At 30.0% G+C, this 18246-nt stretch overlaps 3 protein-coding genes across 3 annotated transcripts; 1 reads left to right on the top strand and 2 right to left on the bottom strand.

Annotated features, from left to right (window-relative positions):
• Positions 1-60: 60 nt before the first annotated feature.
• Positions 61-6448, bottom strand: LOC134828832 (uncharacterized). The gene is made up of 7 exons (XM_063841818.1): positions 5952-6448; positions 3925-4019; positions 3291-3870; positions 3102-3233; positions 1676-2380; positions 1518-1622; positions 61-454 (listed from the first exon to the last, which is right to left on the bottom strand). Exons 1-7 carry the CDS (start codon positions 6446-6448, stop codon positions 61-63), a joined length of 2508 nt encoding a protein of 835 aa, XP_063697888.1.
• A 329-nt stretch (positions 6449-6777) lies between these two features.
• LOC134830260 (uncharacterized) lies at positions 6778-17293 on the bottom strand. The gene is made up of 3 exons (XM_063843681.1): positions 16064-17293; positions 14089-14747; positions 6778-7449 (listed from the first exon to the last, which is right to left on the bottom strand). The coding sequence occupies exons 1-3, from the start codon at positions 17101-17103 to the stop codon at positions 6782-6784; spliced, it is 2367 nt and encodes a 788-aa protein (XP_063699751.1). The 5' UTR covers positions 17104-17293; the 3' UTR covers positions 6778-6781.
• On the top strand, positions 12414-13274 carry LOC134830261 (SOX domain-containing protein dichaete-like). Its single transcript, XM_063843682.1, has one exon. The coding sequence runs from the start codon at positions 12414-12416 to the stop codon at positions 13272-13274; it is 861 nt and encodes a 286-aa protein (XP_063699752.1).
• Positions 17294-18246: the final 953 nt, after the last annotated feature.

Raw genomic sequence — 18246 nt, 5'->3', positions numbered from 1 at the left:
ATCACTTGAATCAACTAGAAATGTTCATTGCATACATTTTTATTTCAAAACTCGTGTCAGTTAAATATTTTCTCGGATCCAGTCGATGTCATAGGCGATTCTCGTGTACAGAATAGGCTTCTTTTCCACACATTCGGCATTTGTGTCAATAACGCCCACGATAAATGGAACAATTTTCTCGCTAATGTTGCGGATGGCTTGAACAATTACTCGATTATCCTCGAAATCGCAAGAACTTTTGCCGTAAATGAAGGACAAACATCCGTAATTTTCACGTTCAAGCAGGTTTTGGGCCGAATCGTTTCGCATGTGCTTGCAAATGTTGTTCTGATAGGGTCTGACGGGGATGTAAGATGTCTCGGATTCGTCGTAACCGGGACGGAGAATTGTTAGTTCGAACGGTGTGGCGTCCTTGTCGAGCCATAAACAGGCGGGAATGATATTGTGTGATAAACTACAAGAGAAAAATTAAAAAAAAAAATTAATAAAAAATTAAAAAAAAATAATTCAAAAAAAGTAAAAAAATTATAAATTTGGGTGAAATAAATTAAGTTTTGGAGATTTATTATCACCCAAATTTTTATTTTTAATTAAAGAAGGTTGTTTTATAAAAATTTATCACAAACTTTTTGCCCTAATTTTATTATTTTTTCTTTTAGGCAAGTACAATTTCAAAAAATGTTTCACATGTCCACCCACCTTACTTTTTCCGAAAATCCAAGAAGGGAATAATGAAATAATGATAATGGTTTTGAAATATTTTTACCTTCAAAACATACGAAAAATGACAAAAAATCATCAAAAATTGGTTGAAATCTATAAATTTTGTTATATTTTGCAATTTTTTAAAGGGTTAGACTAATTTTCACAGAAAAAAATTATAATTTGGAATTTGCCAAAAAATTTATAATTTTAAAAAAGTCGTTAAATTTTTTTTTAAATTTTTAAAAATTTTTTTGTTTCAAAAATTGTCTAAATATTAAAATAAAACATTGAAATGTCTTTAAAGCACAAAATTGAATATTGAAGCTCTTTAAAAATAGTGAAAAAGATGGAAAAATCATTGTTTTCCATTATCATTATTCATTTATCCCACCTTCTTGCTTTTTAAGGTTCAAAATAATATGAAACATTTTTTGAAATTGTACTTGCCTTAATATTTTTTTTTATTTTTTGTTGTTTTTAAATTAATTTATTTCACCCAAATTTATATTTTTTTAAAATTTTTTTATTTTTTTTTTGTTTAAATTTTTATTTTTTTTTTAATTTTTAAAATAATAATTAATTTCAGGAAATTTCCAAATAAATAAAAAAATCATTAAAAATTGTTGAGAAATTTAATAAAATCAGTTAATTTGTAAAAATATATTTTTTTGGGTTAAAAAAATTCTAAATTAAAAATATTAAACATTTTTTTTTTTTAATTTCTTGCAAAAATGTAAAAAAAAAGTAATTTTTAAAAAAATTTTAATTGCCCCCTGAATTTTATTTTTCTGAAAAAAAAAAATGAAACTTACTCGATCGTTGCATTCAATTTGAACAAAGAAATCCGATTTTCATGATGTTTAACGTCAATTATTGATCGAATTTCGTTCCTTATTTGCACTAATTCCGGAATAAAGCTAAAAAAATCTAAATTAAATATTTGTCATTTAAAAAATTGTTAAAAACTCACTCAAAAGGATGATTTCGAGGATTATACAAGCATGAATAACCTGCCAGCACATGTTGATTCGTAATTAGTACGCCATGACACGGCTGATATTGAGCTCGATCCATGATAAAAGCAACATGTTCATAAATTGGCATGTCACCAAAGTGAAAAATGTTTCCAGATTGCTTGCGATATCTTTCGTAAATGTGTGGGCAGTCCTCTAACTCGAAATGGTGCGACTCGTTATAAGCTTTTAACAGTGGCAAATCTCTTTTGAATCGATTTTCATTAACTTCCTTCTCTTTTTTAGCTTTTTTGAAAATAATACTATCGATCCAATCGATGGCTTTTGCAACTTTGACCGCTACCGAAGGTTGTCCAAAGCCACAATCGCCACCAAAAGCATTAATTCCCATGACATAAGGGAAAAATTTGTATGTAAAGGGATAAAATTTTCTCTCCAAGGCTCCACCGATGTCAAGTTCACACGAATTTGGTAAAATATGGAGATCCGGATTGCCGTAACAAAGTTCATTTTCGGAATTGCAGTCGGAATTATTAAAAGGCTTTGCTCGAACACTGATTAAACCGAATCCAGAGGCATCAGAAGCATCGTAGTAGATATTATGGTAGAAACGATTTCCAAAACCATTGATTTCGAGTTCCATGTCAGCAGGGATTTGCTCGTCGGGCCACAAACAAACTGGATGAACGGTGTCGGAGAATCTGTTTGAAAAAAAAATTGTTAAAAGTTTTAATTTAAAATGTTATTTATAAATATTAAGACAAAAAAAATGATCAAGATTTCGAAAAAATAAAGGTAAGTTTTGAAAACGTCTAAAAAATGTTTAAACTCCCTAATTTTTATTTTTTTTTTATTTTATTTTTTTAATTTTTTTTAAATATATTTTTTTTCTTTAATTAATTTAGAAAATGATTATTTTTAAATCGATAAATTTCTCAAAATTTTAAAAAAGCATGAAAATATCGAATATTTGACTTTTTCTGATTCAATTTTAAAGATTATTTTAATTTAAATTTTTTGCCAAAATGTTCTAATGAGATGTTTTCAAAAAAAATCTATTTTTTAAATATTTTTGTAAATTTTTATTTTCAAAAATAAATAAATTATTTATTTTATAAAAAAAAAATTTAAAAAATAAAAAATATGTATAAATTTGTTTAAAAAAAAATTCGTAAATTTCTAATAAATTTTAATAATTTTTTTTTTATTAATACATATTTATTTATTTATTAATTCATATATTTTTTCACTTAATTCACTTAACAAATTAAATACATTTAAATTTTTTTTTATTTTGAATTTTTTTTTTTTTTTTTTTTTTTTTTTTTTTTTTTTTTTAAAATTTAATTTTAAAATCTCTAATAAAATTTTTAAGTTTAAAAAAAATAATAATAGTAGTGCAAAAAACTTGAATAAACTTACTGAATAGGAGTTTTTAATTCCAGCAAAGCAATATCTCTGTCCGCCGTTAAATCCTTCAAATTTCTTTGATATACCGATTTTACATCAATTGCTGTCTCTGGGTTTTCAAGGAAGACTGCCAATCCTTTTTTTCTAAAAATAAAAAAAAATGTTAAAAATTAAATATTTTTATTAAATAAAATATCTCACCCTTCAACACAATCACTCAACGTAAGAACGAAATTTTCCGTTAAAATCACTCCACCGCATTCCATCGCTTCCTTCTCATCACCCAAAATTGCCACACGATGCTTCGAATTTTGCGTGTAGACATCAACGTGCGCCCTCGACAAGTCATAATTCACCCAAAATCCATTTTTACGTTTTTGCTTCAGGACAATTATCTCATCTTCAAATTCGCGATATTTAGCATATTTCACAGCACAATCCAGTGGATCGAGATTTGTCTGCAGAACATTTTCAATCCATTCAGCGTAGGAAAAAACTCGAGTATAAACTCCAGGCGACTCATTTCCGCAAGCTCTTCCAAACGAAGTTACGCCAACGACGAACGGAGTCATGCGCCCATTTGCTAGAATTTTCTTCTGGATCGGGCCGCCAGAGTCCCCAAGACACAAATCCATGTTGCGATCACTTTTGTCGATGGCACAAAATTGGGACGCGATAATTCCTTTGGGCAGTTTTCGACTTTTCTCGTAAAATTGCTGGCAATCGTCGTCAGACAGGGAATTTAGTTCGACTTTGAGGAGACGCGGCGTCGAGTCGCCAACTGTTAAAGGAACTTTTTGGTCAAATAGGATTCCATAGAATTGAAAGGACTTACGGTAGGAGGTTTGACCGTAGCCAGCAGCTTCGAGCGTTTTGAATTTCACGAAGGGAAAGGTCCAGAGGCAGGCGGGAGTGATTGTTGTCGTGATGCTGGAAAGAATTTTCAAGTCAATTTTTGATGGGTTTCAAAGCTAAAATTAATTAAATATGCATTCTAAAGTTAATTTCCATTGATATCTGATCGATTTTCGATCAAATAAAAAAAGTACGATTTTATCATATGAGGAGCAAAAATCGTACTTTTTTTCTCAAGTCACTTTTCAACCAATTTTTGATGGGTTTCAAAGCTAAAATTAATTAAATATGCATTCTAAAGTTAATTTCCATTGATATCTGATCGATTTTCGATCAAATAAAAAAAAAGTACGATTTTATCATATGAGGAGCAAAAATCGTACTTTTTTTCTCAAGTCACTTTTCAACCAATTTTTGATGGGTTTCAAAGCTAAAATTAATTAAATATGCATTCTAAAGTTAATTTTTGATGGGTTTCAAAGCTAAAATTAATTAAATATGATTTCCATCAAATAAAAAAAAGTACGATATCTATGAGGAGCACTGATCGATTTTTGATCAAATAAAAAAAAGTACGATTTTATCATATGAGGAGCAAAAATCGTACTTTTTTTCTCAAGTCACTTTTCAACCAACTTTTGATGGGTTTCAAAGCTAAAATTAATTAAATTATCAAATGAGGAGCAAAAATCGTACTTTTTTTCTCAAGTCACTTTTCAACCAACTTTTGATGGGTTTCAAAGCTAAAATTAATTAAATATGCATAAAAAAATCCATTGATATCTGATCGATTTTCGATCAAATGGGTTTGTTGGGAAAGCTAAAAATTAATAAATATTCATTCTAAAGTTAATTTCCATTGATATCTGATCGATTTTCGATCAAATAAAAAAAAGTACGATTTTATCATATGAGGAGCAAAAATCGTACTTTTTTTCTCAAGTCACTTTTCAACCAATTTTTGATGGGTTTCAAAGCTAAAATTGAATAAATATTCATTCTAAAGTTGTTTTCCATTGATATCTGATTGATTTTTGATCAAATAAAAAAAAGTACGATTTTATCATATGAGGAGCAAAAATCGTATTTTTTTCTCAAGTCACTTTTAAATATGCCATTTTTGATATCATTTTTGATGGGTTTCAAAGCTAAAATAATTTATGCATTCTAAAGTTAATTTCCAGATATCGATTTTTTTTAATCAAATAAAAAAAAGTACGATTTTATCATATGAGGAGCAAAAATCGTACTTTTTTTCTCAAGTCACTTTTCAACCAATTTTTGATGCTAAAATTAATTAAATTTCAAAGCTAAAATTAATTTCAAAGATATCTGATAAAATTAATTAAATATGCATTCTAAAGTTAATTTCCATTGATATCTGATCGATTTTCGATCAAATAAAAAAAATACGATTTTATCATATGAGGAGTAAAAATCGTACTTTTTTTCTAAAGTCACTTTTCAACCAATTTTTGATGGGTTTCAAAGCTAAAATTAATTAAATATGCATTCTAAAGTTAATTTCCATTGATATCTGATCGATTTTCGATCAAATAAAAAAAAGTACGATTTTATCATATGAGGAGTAAAAATCGTACTTTTTTTCTCAAGTCACTTTTCAACCAATTTTTGATGGGTTTCAAAGCTAAAATTAATTAAATATGCATTCTAAAGTTAATTTCCATTGATATCTGATCGATTTTTGATCAAATAAAAAAAAGTACGATTTTATCATATGAGGAGCAAAAATCGTACTTTTTTTCTCAAGTCAAGTCACTTTTCAACCAATTTTTGATGGGTTTCAAAGCTAAAATTAATTAAATATGCATTCTAAAGTTAATTTCCATTGATATCTGATCGATTTTCGATCAAATAAAAAAAAAGTACGATTTTATCATATGAGGAGCAAAAACCGTACTTTTTTTCTCAAGTCACTTTTCAACCCATTTTTGATGGATTTCAAAGCTAAAATTGAATAATTTCAAAAATTTAATAATTTCTCACCGAACACTCGCATTAAGCTTCAACAGGGCAATATCATTATAATGGAGACGACTTGTATAATTCGGATGCACAAAAATTTCCTCCACCAAATATTCCTGCGCGTTTTCATCGCCTTCCTTACTCTCCAAATTCAAGTCACCCAATCTGACAACTTTAGGCTGCCTTCCCTTCCATTGCGTACAATGCGCTGCCGTAAGAACAAAATTTTCCGAAATCAAAGATCCGCCACAATTCCACGAAATATTCCCACTTTTCTCGTCTAGCCAACCAATTGCTGCCATATGCGCGAAATCTCGTTCCTCCGCTGGACTCCCATTCAGGGGCGCAACTTCTTCTCTGAAGCCATTATCGAAATACCGCATCGGACATTCACGGATACTGGTCCAGTGCTTTTCCGGCATCAAAGTTTCGATAATTTTCTGTGATTTTGGATACGCGTAAAGAGCAGCGGATGAAATACCGCAAAAGGTCAGTAACTTCAGAACTAGAAAAAACATTTTTTGCAGATAAAAAAACTGAACTTGCTTCTTTGAATATTCTTAAGAGACTGAAGAAAACGAGAACCGGCAATGATGGAAGAAACAAGTTTTCAAGAAGAATATTAACGATTTGTTTACCAACGACTTGCGTAGGTCAGTTCTGGTGAAACGAGTTTTACTGGATTTGTCGTTGATTGAACTCTTCTTAATTCGTTCAAAAAAGATAAATTTCGCTTTAAAAATCCGTTTCTGTTGAAAAATACCTCGAAAAAAGCGCTCAAGTTGTTTTTTTGAAACAAAATTTAAAAAACAAGTTTTTAGGTGAAAAAAATTTTATTACCGGCCTTCTTGTTAATCAACATGTGCCAAAATCCAGTCAAAGTGAGGTGCGACTTTAGTAAATGCATATGCCGGCTTGTCTTCGTCTACATCGTCTACATCACAAAAAACCATTCCAACATCATGTAAGAGTCCAATGAGGTAAGGAATTCTCAATCCAGTCTCATTTCGGTTGAACTGAACTCCTGTTCCGACACTTGTACATGGAAATTTATTCAAAAATGTCAAACAACTTTGATCTTTCGACGTAACTGAGTTGGAAATATCCATTTTTTTACATTTTGAATACGGGCGAGGTCGAATTATGATAGATTTGAGAGGCTCACGTATCTTAGAGGGTATAAAAGAGTTCAAAAAGGGGATTTTTGAGGGATCAGACCACAAACAGATAGGAACAACTTTTCTGGATATGTTGACAGTTTCGTTCAAAGTTATCAAACTGAGTGTTTTTTCGTTTGTGACGACTTTTTTGATGCCATACAAAGTTCCTCGGTCATTTCGTAAGGCTACAACGTCGTTTAAGGATTTTTGAGGAACGCATTCGGTTGAGGTAAGAACATGTTTGTCTGAAATAAGGTAGCCACGACAACGCCAGTCTCGAGTTTTTCCATTGCCGATCAGTGCAACGTGGGAGCTTTCGTCTGATCCTTGCCGGTGTTGGAGATAAAATGATGGACAATCTGAAAATATAATTTTGTTTGAAAGGTTCAGGTTAAAAAGGTTTGAGTTCAGGCTAAAACAAAAACTTAAAATATTTTAATTGCTTTTAACCCAAATTTACGAGGAATTCACGAGACCTCTAATAACGAGTATATTGTTAATTATCAAAAAAAATGTTCAATTTTCATATATTTTTAACCGAAAAATTTTAAATGAAATTTTTTTTTATTTTAAATAGCTCAAAATTCTTTTTTTTTTCTTATTGTAATTAAGTCTTAGCGAAAAAAAAATATTCAACTCTTTTAATTTAAAAAAAATTTTGGGCAAAATATTGAAAAATTCTATGCACAGAAAAAAGGTTCGGTTAAAACTAAAAATTGAACATTTTTCGCAATTGATGCTAGAAGACGTGGGAAATTAATTTTCTAGCATTTTTAGTTTTGTAAGCAAAAGGTGAAAATTTATCTAATTGAAACAACAAGCAATCATAGATTGAATACCTACAATCTAATATAATTTTTTTTCTAAAAAAAGTATAAAAAATTTGTCCAAAAATCGGATTGAAACAATTGAGCAAAAATAACGTAATGTACCGTAATTCTTAAAAAAAATCCGTTACAAAAAATATTGATATTAATGAAACAACATCAGTTTTGAATTTAATAAAACAAAATTTTTCCATTAATTTCCAGACTCTTTAAGCAATTATTTTAACGAATTTTTAAATTACTTTTTGTAAAATCATAAAATTATTTATTAAAACTTTATATTAAAAAAATATTCTCAAAAATTTAGTTAAAATCATAAAATTGCAAAATTTCGTTAAAAATTTAAAAGCTTTACATAAAATTGTTAAAAGAACGAATAATATTTAATTACAATTACAATATTTTAAAAATTATACACAGTAAAAAATCTACGGGCTTATGTTTCTTGGCGAAAAATTATTGGCGAGAAAACGAACTATTCTGGTGAAAAAAATTTGTTTTCAAAAAATTTTGATTTTCGACCAAAAATTCTAAAATTGCTTGAAAATCCGTGAAACTCGCCAAAAATTGAAGTTGAGGTGAAATTTTTTTTCACTGGAATTATTCGTTGTCCCGCGCACGTCTCGCATCACAATTTTTACTGTGTATTCTTGTCAGTTTTATCAACTGTACTAAAGTATTCGAAAAAAAAAATAATATTTTGGTTAAAGATAATTGTTAAAATCCGTCAAATGTTAAAACGGAAGCTTAACACACATTATCAACCGAATTATACATAAACATGTGAATTAAATCAAATTTGTTGGATGAACATGCAATGGATGTTTAAGACCTAAAATTCAATGATGTGTGCTTCCTTTATTGTCCTATTTTATTGAGGGTTGTTTATTTTGATTGTAAAGTTTTCAATATGCGATTAATGTAATCTTTTGGACTTTTATTGATGATAAATACAGTAAATTGACCCCTTTCTAAGATTTTTTACAATATTTGTCATCATCTCAAAATCACATGACATTTTTGTAAATTTTTGGATTAAACGACATGTGATTTCATTTGGATCCCATATTTTTATAACATATTCATAAACCTCAATTATGAGTATTAATATTTTCAAATTGCCAAAACATAAATTTGTCTCATCTTTTAAACGTTTTGATTGACAATTCATAAACTCACCCTACTATTTAAATGCAAAAAAAAACTGATTAAATCTATTGAGATATGAAAATTTACACAAATGACAGATGTCCTATCTCCCAAACAAATAAACAAACTATTCAATTCTACAATTTTTGTCTATTATCCTCACAAAATATGAAATTATTAGTTTATGACAATGCCAATTGTCATCAAAATTCAGATTATTGCTGAACTATTTTAGCGGCAAATATTTAATACAAAAATAAACATAAGTGGGCACTTGAAATTTTGCACACTCCAATGATGATGAGTTGATTACTAATTTAATAAACATTAGAAAAATTATTCACAAGGAAAGTCCTCAAAAAGTTATGTTTAGACAAGTTAGTTCAGACAAGATATTTCTTCAGGGTCATAATCGGGGCTTAAAGTAACATTTGCCAAAAAATGCCAATTGCCAATATTAAAGCAATAAAATTTCATTTTTTTTCGTAGAAGACGATCCCAGCTTAAGGGCAAAAAGTTAAAAATTTTAAAATGCGTCACATGAAATCAAATTGTAGCAAAAGTCAATTTTTTTCGTCTATGCCTTTAATCCTTTTACGTTTTTCTTTGTTTTCAATGGTTAAAAGTCAACTTTCTCTTTCTTTTCTCTGCTTATAGAGTTAATCCATTTACCTTCGCTTAAAAAGGGCCGAAATTGGATTTTGGTTTTTAATTGCCGTAAGTCCTTTAAGCTTAGGCAAAAAAATCGCAAGTTGGAATCTTATTGGATTTTTTTGCTTTGCGATTGATAAAAAGGTCAAAACACCGCCTCTTATGAAATTCAATTTTGAATTTTTCAAGATTTTTACAGAAACTTTTATTCTAGAGTCCTATTAGAAAACCAGTTAAATTTAAAAACGACGAATTTTGCCAAGTTAATTTTGTCAGCATGCATTTTTTGACTATTTGCGCTTAATCCTCTTGAGTAATAAAAAAACGAAAGAAAAAATTTGCATTTTTAGAGCAAAAATCATTTCTGCACCTTTTTTGCAAACACGTCATGACATAGACGTACGTTGCTGTACTGAGGATTAAGGGCTAACAGAATGACTCAATTTCCAGACCTTTCTCCGTGTTTCGTTCAAAAGGATACAAAATGACCTAAGACAATGCTTTGTGTATCTATTTTGTGTATTGTCTACCAATTAAAGCACAAAATATTCTTTACTGTTGTCGAACAATGGAATGTTTGTTATTTTAACATTTTTTTTTTGCTTCAAAACTTTGGCCGTAGATCGCCAAAATAACAGAACAGACAAAAAATGTAAGAAAAAAGGACGTTTATTGCTCACAATAAACAAACCTTCCATTATTATGAGCAAAAAATCAATGACCATTCTGACGACTTCTTTCAAGTATGTACCGCTTTTTTAACTTCATTGAGCTCCGTTTCTATTTTCCGAGAAATTTCACAACTTGTTAATTACAGTGTGAATTAGGTGATTACGTCCTTGAATTATTTCTTTTTTCGCTTTTCAGCTGAACTCATTCATTCATTTTTTCTTAACAAAACGTAACAAAAGCAGAAAGATATTTCAAAAAAATCAGAAGTGTTAAAATGGAACGCCCACAGCGAATTTTTACTCCGATTATCCGCTTTCAATAAGGGGCGCAAGATATCATTATCGCACCAAGTAGTCGTCAAAATGTTTTGTAATATTTTATATGAAAGTCAAAGAGTTGTGATTTAATTTTTACTTTGCAACACAAAAAATTAAATAGAAAACCACTTGATTAGTCGATTCTCTCAACAGTTTAAAGAAATTAAAAAGGGAAATAAAAAAAAATTATACGACTCTTATGCACACTGCGTTTGTGGCCATACAAAAACCGTGGGACTTCATTCACCCCTTCATAATGAAATTTTTAAGATTTCAATAAAATTTATTAAAGGATAACACGAAAAAGTGCCCTACGGATGAAAAAAGGGTCCCATTGATCTCTTCAGGCGATCAGATGGACTTTGAGAGGTCAAATTGACCTCTTAAGGCGCTATTGGTTGCAAAGGGAAGCTTTCTTGATCCCTTATAATGGCATCTATTTTTTGAATGCCATATTGAACAATTTGCGCACAAATTAACAGACATCGTTCCTTTTCTTTTATGTGTAATGATGTCGCCGCGTTTCTAAGAATAAAGGCTCGTCTGGCGATGTGACTCGCTACTCACGCAATATGGACTGTCACTTAAACGTCACTCACTACATCATGCGTTTTATAATGGCTTATTAAGGCTTCTTGCGTTGGTTGTAAAACTGGGCAACCGGGGTATTTGCATTTAGCCACAAAGAGCTTACCATTATTTACAGGTAGTTCCATTCAAGTTCGAACTAATATTTATCCATTCAATAGGTCAATTCAAATCTCTAACTCTTTAATGATCCAAATTGACCTATTACACAAATTTTTTTTTGATCTGCAGATGACCAACTCTAAAGGGGTTCAAGTTGGTCGTCTCTTAAGGGATCAGATTGAACGTTATAGGAAAAAAAATGATTCCTAAAGGCGCAAAAAAATACTTAAGGGATCAATTTGACCTCTCGAGGTGTCAATCTGACTAGCTTTTGTCCGTAGGGTGTATTTAATTGGTAAAAATTATGTTTAAAGACTTCAAGTGGCAAACTATTTGTTTAATTTTAATTTCATTGCATTTCATAATTGTTCCGTTGCATATGTTTTTGGTTAATGCAATCCATGAAACAGGAACAAAATAAAAGGAACACTCAAATATTAATCGTTTAATGAAAAAAGTCCATAGTGTGAGATAAAATCTTTGAAAAACATATTTAAGTTCTTCTCAAGTGTTACTTATGCTTTAAATAAACTTAATTCAAAAATTTAACTTTGCATTTTCATAAATCAGAAAAACAATCAAATAAAAAAAAATCAAAAAATTTCATAAATGAACAAAAAAATATTTTTTTTGTCCTTTTGTAGCGTCATCGTCTCTGTATGAATCATACAGAGCACTATGAATGAATAAAGGGAGGTCCTTCTCATTGTATTCCAATAGGATCAACGACGACAACGATGATCAAAAGAACCAAGGTAGTCGAATGTTGAACTCAACTAACCTTAGTTCTGTTAAATCTGTTGCACTGAATAGACCTAAGAAAAAATAATCGCTCTATTTTGTTAAAAAAAAATAAATAAATAAAAACATTAAAAAATTTTAAAGTTCAAAGAAAATTGATAATTAAAAAAAATCAAATAATTTAAAAATTTACTAAAAATTTTTTAAAAGAAAAATCATAAATAAAAAAAAAAGATTTTGTGAAAAAAAACCAAAATTTACCAACAAACGAATAAAATGGCAACTCTTGCCCATCCAAATTACGGTTTTTCGCTACCAACGGGCTTTGAAATGCCCTCATCTGGAGATTATTCTCCTCAATCATCACACAGTCCGGATTCCAACATGCAACGTGGCCTGCCCTTCCCTGGTTTAACTGCCCAAACCCATCAAGCACAACATCACATGAGTCCCGCAGATGCCCACATCAAACGTCCCATGAACGCATTTATGGTATGGTCTCGTTTGCAACGTCGCCAAATTGCCAAGGACAACCCAAAGATGCACAATTCTGAGATTTCTAAGCGTTTGGGCGCCGAATGGAAACTACTAACGGAATCACAAAAACGTCCCTTTATCGACGAAGCAAAGAGATTACGAGCACTTCACATGACCGAACATCCCGATTACAAATATCGCCCGCGTCGCAAGCCCAAAAATCCCTTGGCGAATGCACCAAATGGCTTACAAGGACTGACAAACGCGAACAAAAATCAAATCAACTCTTCGTACAATCCATTCCATCAATTTCCACAATATTTCGCACAATCAGCACATCCAATGGAAAATTATTCCGTGCCATATTTCGGAGGATTTGATCATTTGGCATTCACAAAATTGCATCAATCGCAACAAGTGGCGCAGCAACAACAACTTTTGGAAGCACAAAAGACGCCTCAAGTTCCCACCACACTGAATTCATTCTACTCGGGAATTTATTCGGGCATTTCGGCGCCATCGCTGTACGCGGCTCACTCACAAAACTTCTATAGCTCATCGACGACCAGCAGTGTGTCGCCTCGATCGTCACCCGGATCACAAACAACACTGCCCGATATCGATAGTTCATTACGGAGGCCTGTGCCTGTTTTATACTAAGCATGTGGTATTTTAGCTTTAATTTAGATAATTAAGTGTTAGGTAATAAAAACATAAAAAATTATATAAATTTAACAAAATAATTGTTTTTGAATTAATTTTTACTTCATTTGCTAGACGAAAAAAATATTTTTCAAAAAATATTATCTTAACTGCGATTTTTGGGTAATTTTCAAACACGTTAGGATTTTTGGTCGAGAATTAAAATTTTTTTCATAAGGATTTTTTGTGGTTTCGAGATTCTCTTATTTGAAATGAAATTATTTTTAAATTTAATATATAAGGCCGTTCCAAATTTTTTTCCCAAAATAAAAAATCCCATAAAAAAAGTTTTCAAATATTTTTTCATACAAAATTACAAAATTTTAATAATTTTTGATCATTAATGAATATTTTAGTTTATTTTATGGTAAAAATATTGGAATTTAATAATTTTAAATTGATCTCAGAATATTCCAAGTTAAAAATTTAGACGAAAAAATTTCATAAAAATAATTGTCAAAAAATTTTGAAAAATAATTATTTTGAAAATATTTTTAGAGAGAAAAATTCATGTTAAATTTCGTTTTTCAATATAAAAATTCTTAAAAATTAAAATTTAAAAAAAAAATTTCATGAAAAATTTAAAAAGCGAAAAATTTTAAAATTAAATGTTTTTAAAATTTTTTGAGAAATTAAAATATAAATGATTTAAAATTAGCAGTTTTTGACGTATAAAACGTTTAACATAAGAGTAACCAAAAAATCTTAAAACTTTATAAAACATTTTTCTCTAAAGATATTTATCTTTTGAAAAATAGAATATTTTACTTACTTTCGATTTTATTCTGTGCCTCACTTCCACTCACTTTTGGACAACACACCAGTGGATTTCGAGCATCATCGAACTTGCAAATGAAATCCATCAAATTTGCCTTTCCACTTCTCACTTTCTGCACCAAATGCGGACACTCACTTGCCCGCTTACAAGTCGAAGTTTTTCCCGAAAACGGAAGAGAACAAATTTCATCATTTTTCTGTCCCTTAAAAATTATTGAATCAATCCAATCAATGTAAGAAGAAACTCTGGTTGCGATTGCTGGATATCCGAAACCACAATCATTGGCTTCGACTGGTAATCCAAAAATAAAAGAATGATATCTTTCGGAAGTATACAACTCTCGTTCAATCGGAGCTCCATGGGCAATTCGACAAGTATCTGGTACCAAAAAATAATCTGGATTGCCGTAACAGATTTTAGTTTGTTCATCAACTCGAAAGCCTTCTGGTTGATAAAATTCATTGCAATACGAGTAATTTACGGGACGCGAACGAGACATGAGAAAATTTTCTGGTTGGTTTTCTTGATAAGTCTCAACGTAGTAGCGATTTCCATGATTTTGTTCAGCACCAATACCAACAAAGCCGAGTTGGAGGTTTTCTGGGATAAAGGAGTCGGAAAATAAGCAAGCGGGAAGCACGTCATCGTTGAATCTGGAAAAAATATCATTAAAAATTTTGAAATCAAAAAGCTTTTATTTTCTGCAAACTAAAGTTTAATGGATTTTTTTACAAAAAATTTTTTTTGTTGATTTATAAAAGATGAGTGAAAAAATTTTAAATATGAAAAAATTCAAAAGCAAATTTTTTTTTTTGAATAAACGTCAAAATTAAGTTGATTTTTAGCTGAAAATTAAAGCTGAATGAGCTGAATTTATATTTTTTTTTTAAATTATTTTCTTACAAAATATTTTTTTTATAAAATCGTTTGACTAAGACTTGAAAAATCGATTTTTCATAATTTAAAATTAAGTTTTTAATTTTGACTGTATTAACTTAAAAATTTTTTCTTTTGATTTTTTTGCCAAAAATAAACTTAAATTAGGCAAGTACAATTTCAAAATATGTTTCACATTATTTTGAACCTTAAAAAGTAAGGAGGTGGTTAATGATTTTAATGATTTTTCCATCTTTTTCACTCTTTGAAAATGAGTTTTAATATTAATTGTGTGCTTTAAAGACATTTTAAATCTTTTATTTTAACATTTGGATAATTTTCGAAACAAAAAAATTATTTAAAATTTTAAAAAAATTTTTAACGACTTTTTTGAAATTTAAAATTTTTTTGCAAATTCAAAATTATAATTTTTTTTAATTTTTTTCTATGAAAATTAGTCTAACCCTTTAAAAAATTGCAAAATATAACAAAATTTATAGATTTCAACCAATTTTTGATGATTTTTTGTCATTTTTCGTTTGTTTTGAAGGTAAAAATATTTCAAAACCATTATCATTATTAAGTCCTTGGAAAAAAAGTTAAATGTTTTTTGAAAAGCTTAATGATAAAACTAAAATTTTCAAAAAAAAAACAAATTTAGGTTTTTAGTCGAATTTTCATAAAATTTGAGTGAAAAAAATTTTAATATGAAAAATTTAGAAATACTTAGCAATAAAGGATGCCCCATTTGAAAAGTCGAACAATTTTTTTTTAAATTTTAACTTGCCTTTACTTAAAATTCACTAATTAAAAAAAATAATTTTAATTGAAAAATTTTTTTTAAGTTTTTTATTTTGACCTTATTGAACTAAAATTTTAACTTTTCCATTTTACAAAAATTAAGTTTTACCCTGAAATTAAATTTTTTGACTTAAACTTTACCCTAATTTTTTCTTATTAACATTTTTTCAAAAACTAAAATTTCTAAAAAAAAATTTTTTTCGTTTTCTTTTTGATTTTGACTTATTTTTGAAAAATTGATAAAAACATAAAATTCGACATTATGTTAAACTTAACCTAAATTTAAACTTACTCAATTTCTTGTTGCACTTCAATCAAAGCAATATCATTATCGATTCCATTAAATTTAGGATGAACCGTAACAGCTTTTACTCGAATTTCTGTGTTATCATTTGTAATAATTGTCTGAATTTGTTTATTTTTCACACAAGTAGCTGAAGAAAGTACAAATTTTTCAGTCACTAAATTCCCGTAACAACTTCCAATTTTCACAATATACTCCAAATGTTCCGGAAAAGTGTCAACATGAAATTTTGTCCCATCAATTAGTTCCCTATCGCCACTTTTGGTAACTGCATCTGGCTCAAATTCACGATGTGTGGCATATTTCATGGCACATTTTCTCGGATCTGTTTCAATTCCGGTGACACTTTCAATCCAATCGACAAAATGTGATATTCGCGTGTAAACTCCCGGTGTTTCTGTGCCACATGACTTCCCAAAAGACGTTATTCCAATGATAAATGGATGCATTTTAGCTTTTCCCAGGAGTTTAATCTGTAACGGACCTCCAGAGTCTCCCAAGCAAGTGTCTTGAATATGCGATCGATCTGCCGCACACATTTGATGACTTTGAAGTCCTTGCGGAAGTTTTCGATCTGCCGGAAAATCCTCCTTGCAACTCTCAAAACTAACCGGACTCAATGTAACTTTCTGCAATTTTGGTGTTTTTTCAGCAAGAAATCCAGTTTGCCCGTATCCACAAGCCTCGAGAAAGGGAAATCGCGTTGATTCGTTCCTCCAAAGACATGCCGGGCAAACGGTGTCATGAAGTTTGATCGATCCACGTAATTTTATGAGAGCAATGTCGTAATAATTGAAACGCGCACTGTACTGCGGATGCGGAATAACTTCCTCAATTTCCAGTTGTTGAGCCCATTTGTTGTCTGAATCACTTTCCAAGTTCAAATCTCCCATGCGAGCGACATCAGGAGCTTTTTTTCGCCAGGAAGCACAATGACCGGCAGTGACGATAAAATTTTCGCTAATTAACGATCCACCGCAGTTCCAACTTATTGTTCCGTCATCTTGAGTCCATCCGATTGCCGCCATGTGAGCAAATTCTCGTTCATAGGCGTCTTGACCAGCAACGGGAGCTACTAGAGTTTTTCTACCGTAATCATAATAACGCACCGGACAGTCTTTAACCGAAGACCATTCATTCGGCAGATAGAATTCTTGAAAATTTCCGTATTTTTCTGGGTATAATTTGCCAAAAATCGTGGCAGAATGAAGAATTAATATTAAAAATTTTAACATTTTAATATAAAGATGATATTCGCTTGAATGATAAAAACATACTAATTGAAACCTGTAGAAGAATTTGTAAAGTTCGAGGTTATAACGAAAAAATAACCAGTTTTCTTGCGATTTATTTACGTTTTGTTTACACGCGTCGTCAACACATGGTGAGAGGTCAGAAGAGGACGAAAGAGAAGTGTGGAAATGATTGATGATTCATGTAGAATAAGGCTTCATTTATTTCGACGATTCAAGTCGCATCAGTCTTACATATTATTATTTGGGGATGACCGCCGCCATCTCTTGTTCTTCATCTTCATCTCAATTCTAATAATACATACTTCTTAAAATTACTAGCAGACATTTAATTTGTCAATTTTCAACCCATTTTTGATCGCTTTCAAAGCTTAAATTGAATAAATATTCATTCTAAAGATGATTTCCATTCAAATCTCATCGATTTTTGATGAAAAAAAATTATCACTTTTTTTTCGGAATGCAGTAAAAATGTATAAAATTGACTAAATTTAAGATTTTTTCAATATCTTGGGGTAAATATAATTTTGAGAAATGAGTTTGGTTCCCGAGAAAAAATAAAATTTTTCCATGTCTGACCGCTGCATCTTAAAGTCATCTCTAAAGAATAGTATGCGGATTATGTCACATCTTTCATTGATTTATGTCGCTAATTTTTTGATCAAATCCCAATAAGAGTTGAAGTATTTGTTAAGCTTGAGCACTCTGAAATTCACTTCATGTTGTAAATTATTCGTTATCATGAATAAAGTTTATATGGATACCAACATTCGATGCAGACATAAGCTACATTGAGTGAATTCAAAAGCAATATCTCTTTTATTGTGATATCCTTTATTGTTAAAATCTGTGCCATTGTAGAGTTCCTTTACGTGTTTATAACTACTTTTTATGTAACATAACACAACTTAAGTATAG

The sequence above is a fragment of the Culicoides brevitarsis genome, chromosome 2 (genome assembly GCF_036172545.1).
Source record: "Culicoides brevitarsis isolate CSIRO-B50_1 chromosome 2, AGI_CSIRO_Cbre_v1, whole genome shotgun sequence".
NCBI classification, from domain to species: Eukaryota; Metazoa; Arthropoda; class Insecta; order Diptera; family Ceratopogonidae; genus Culicoides; species Culicoides brevitarsis.
Note: the sequence above shows the minus strand (reverse complement) of the source record. Positions and strands in the feature narration are given on the sequence as shown.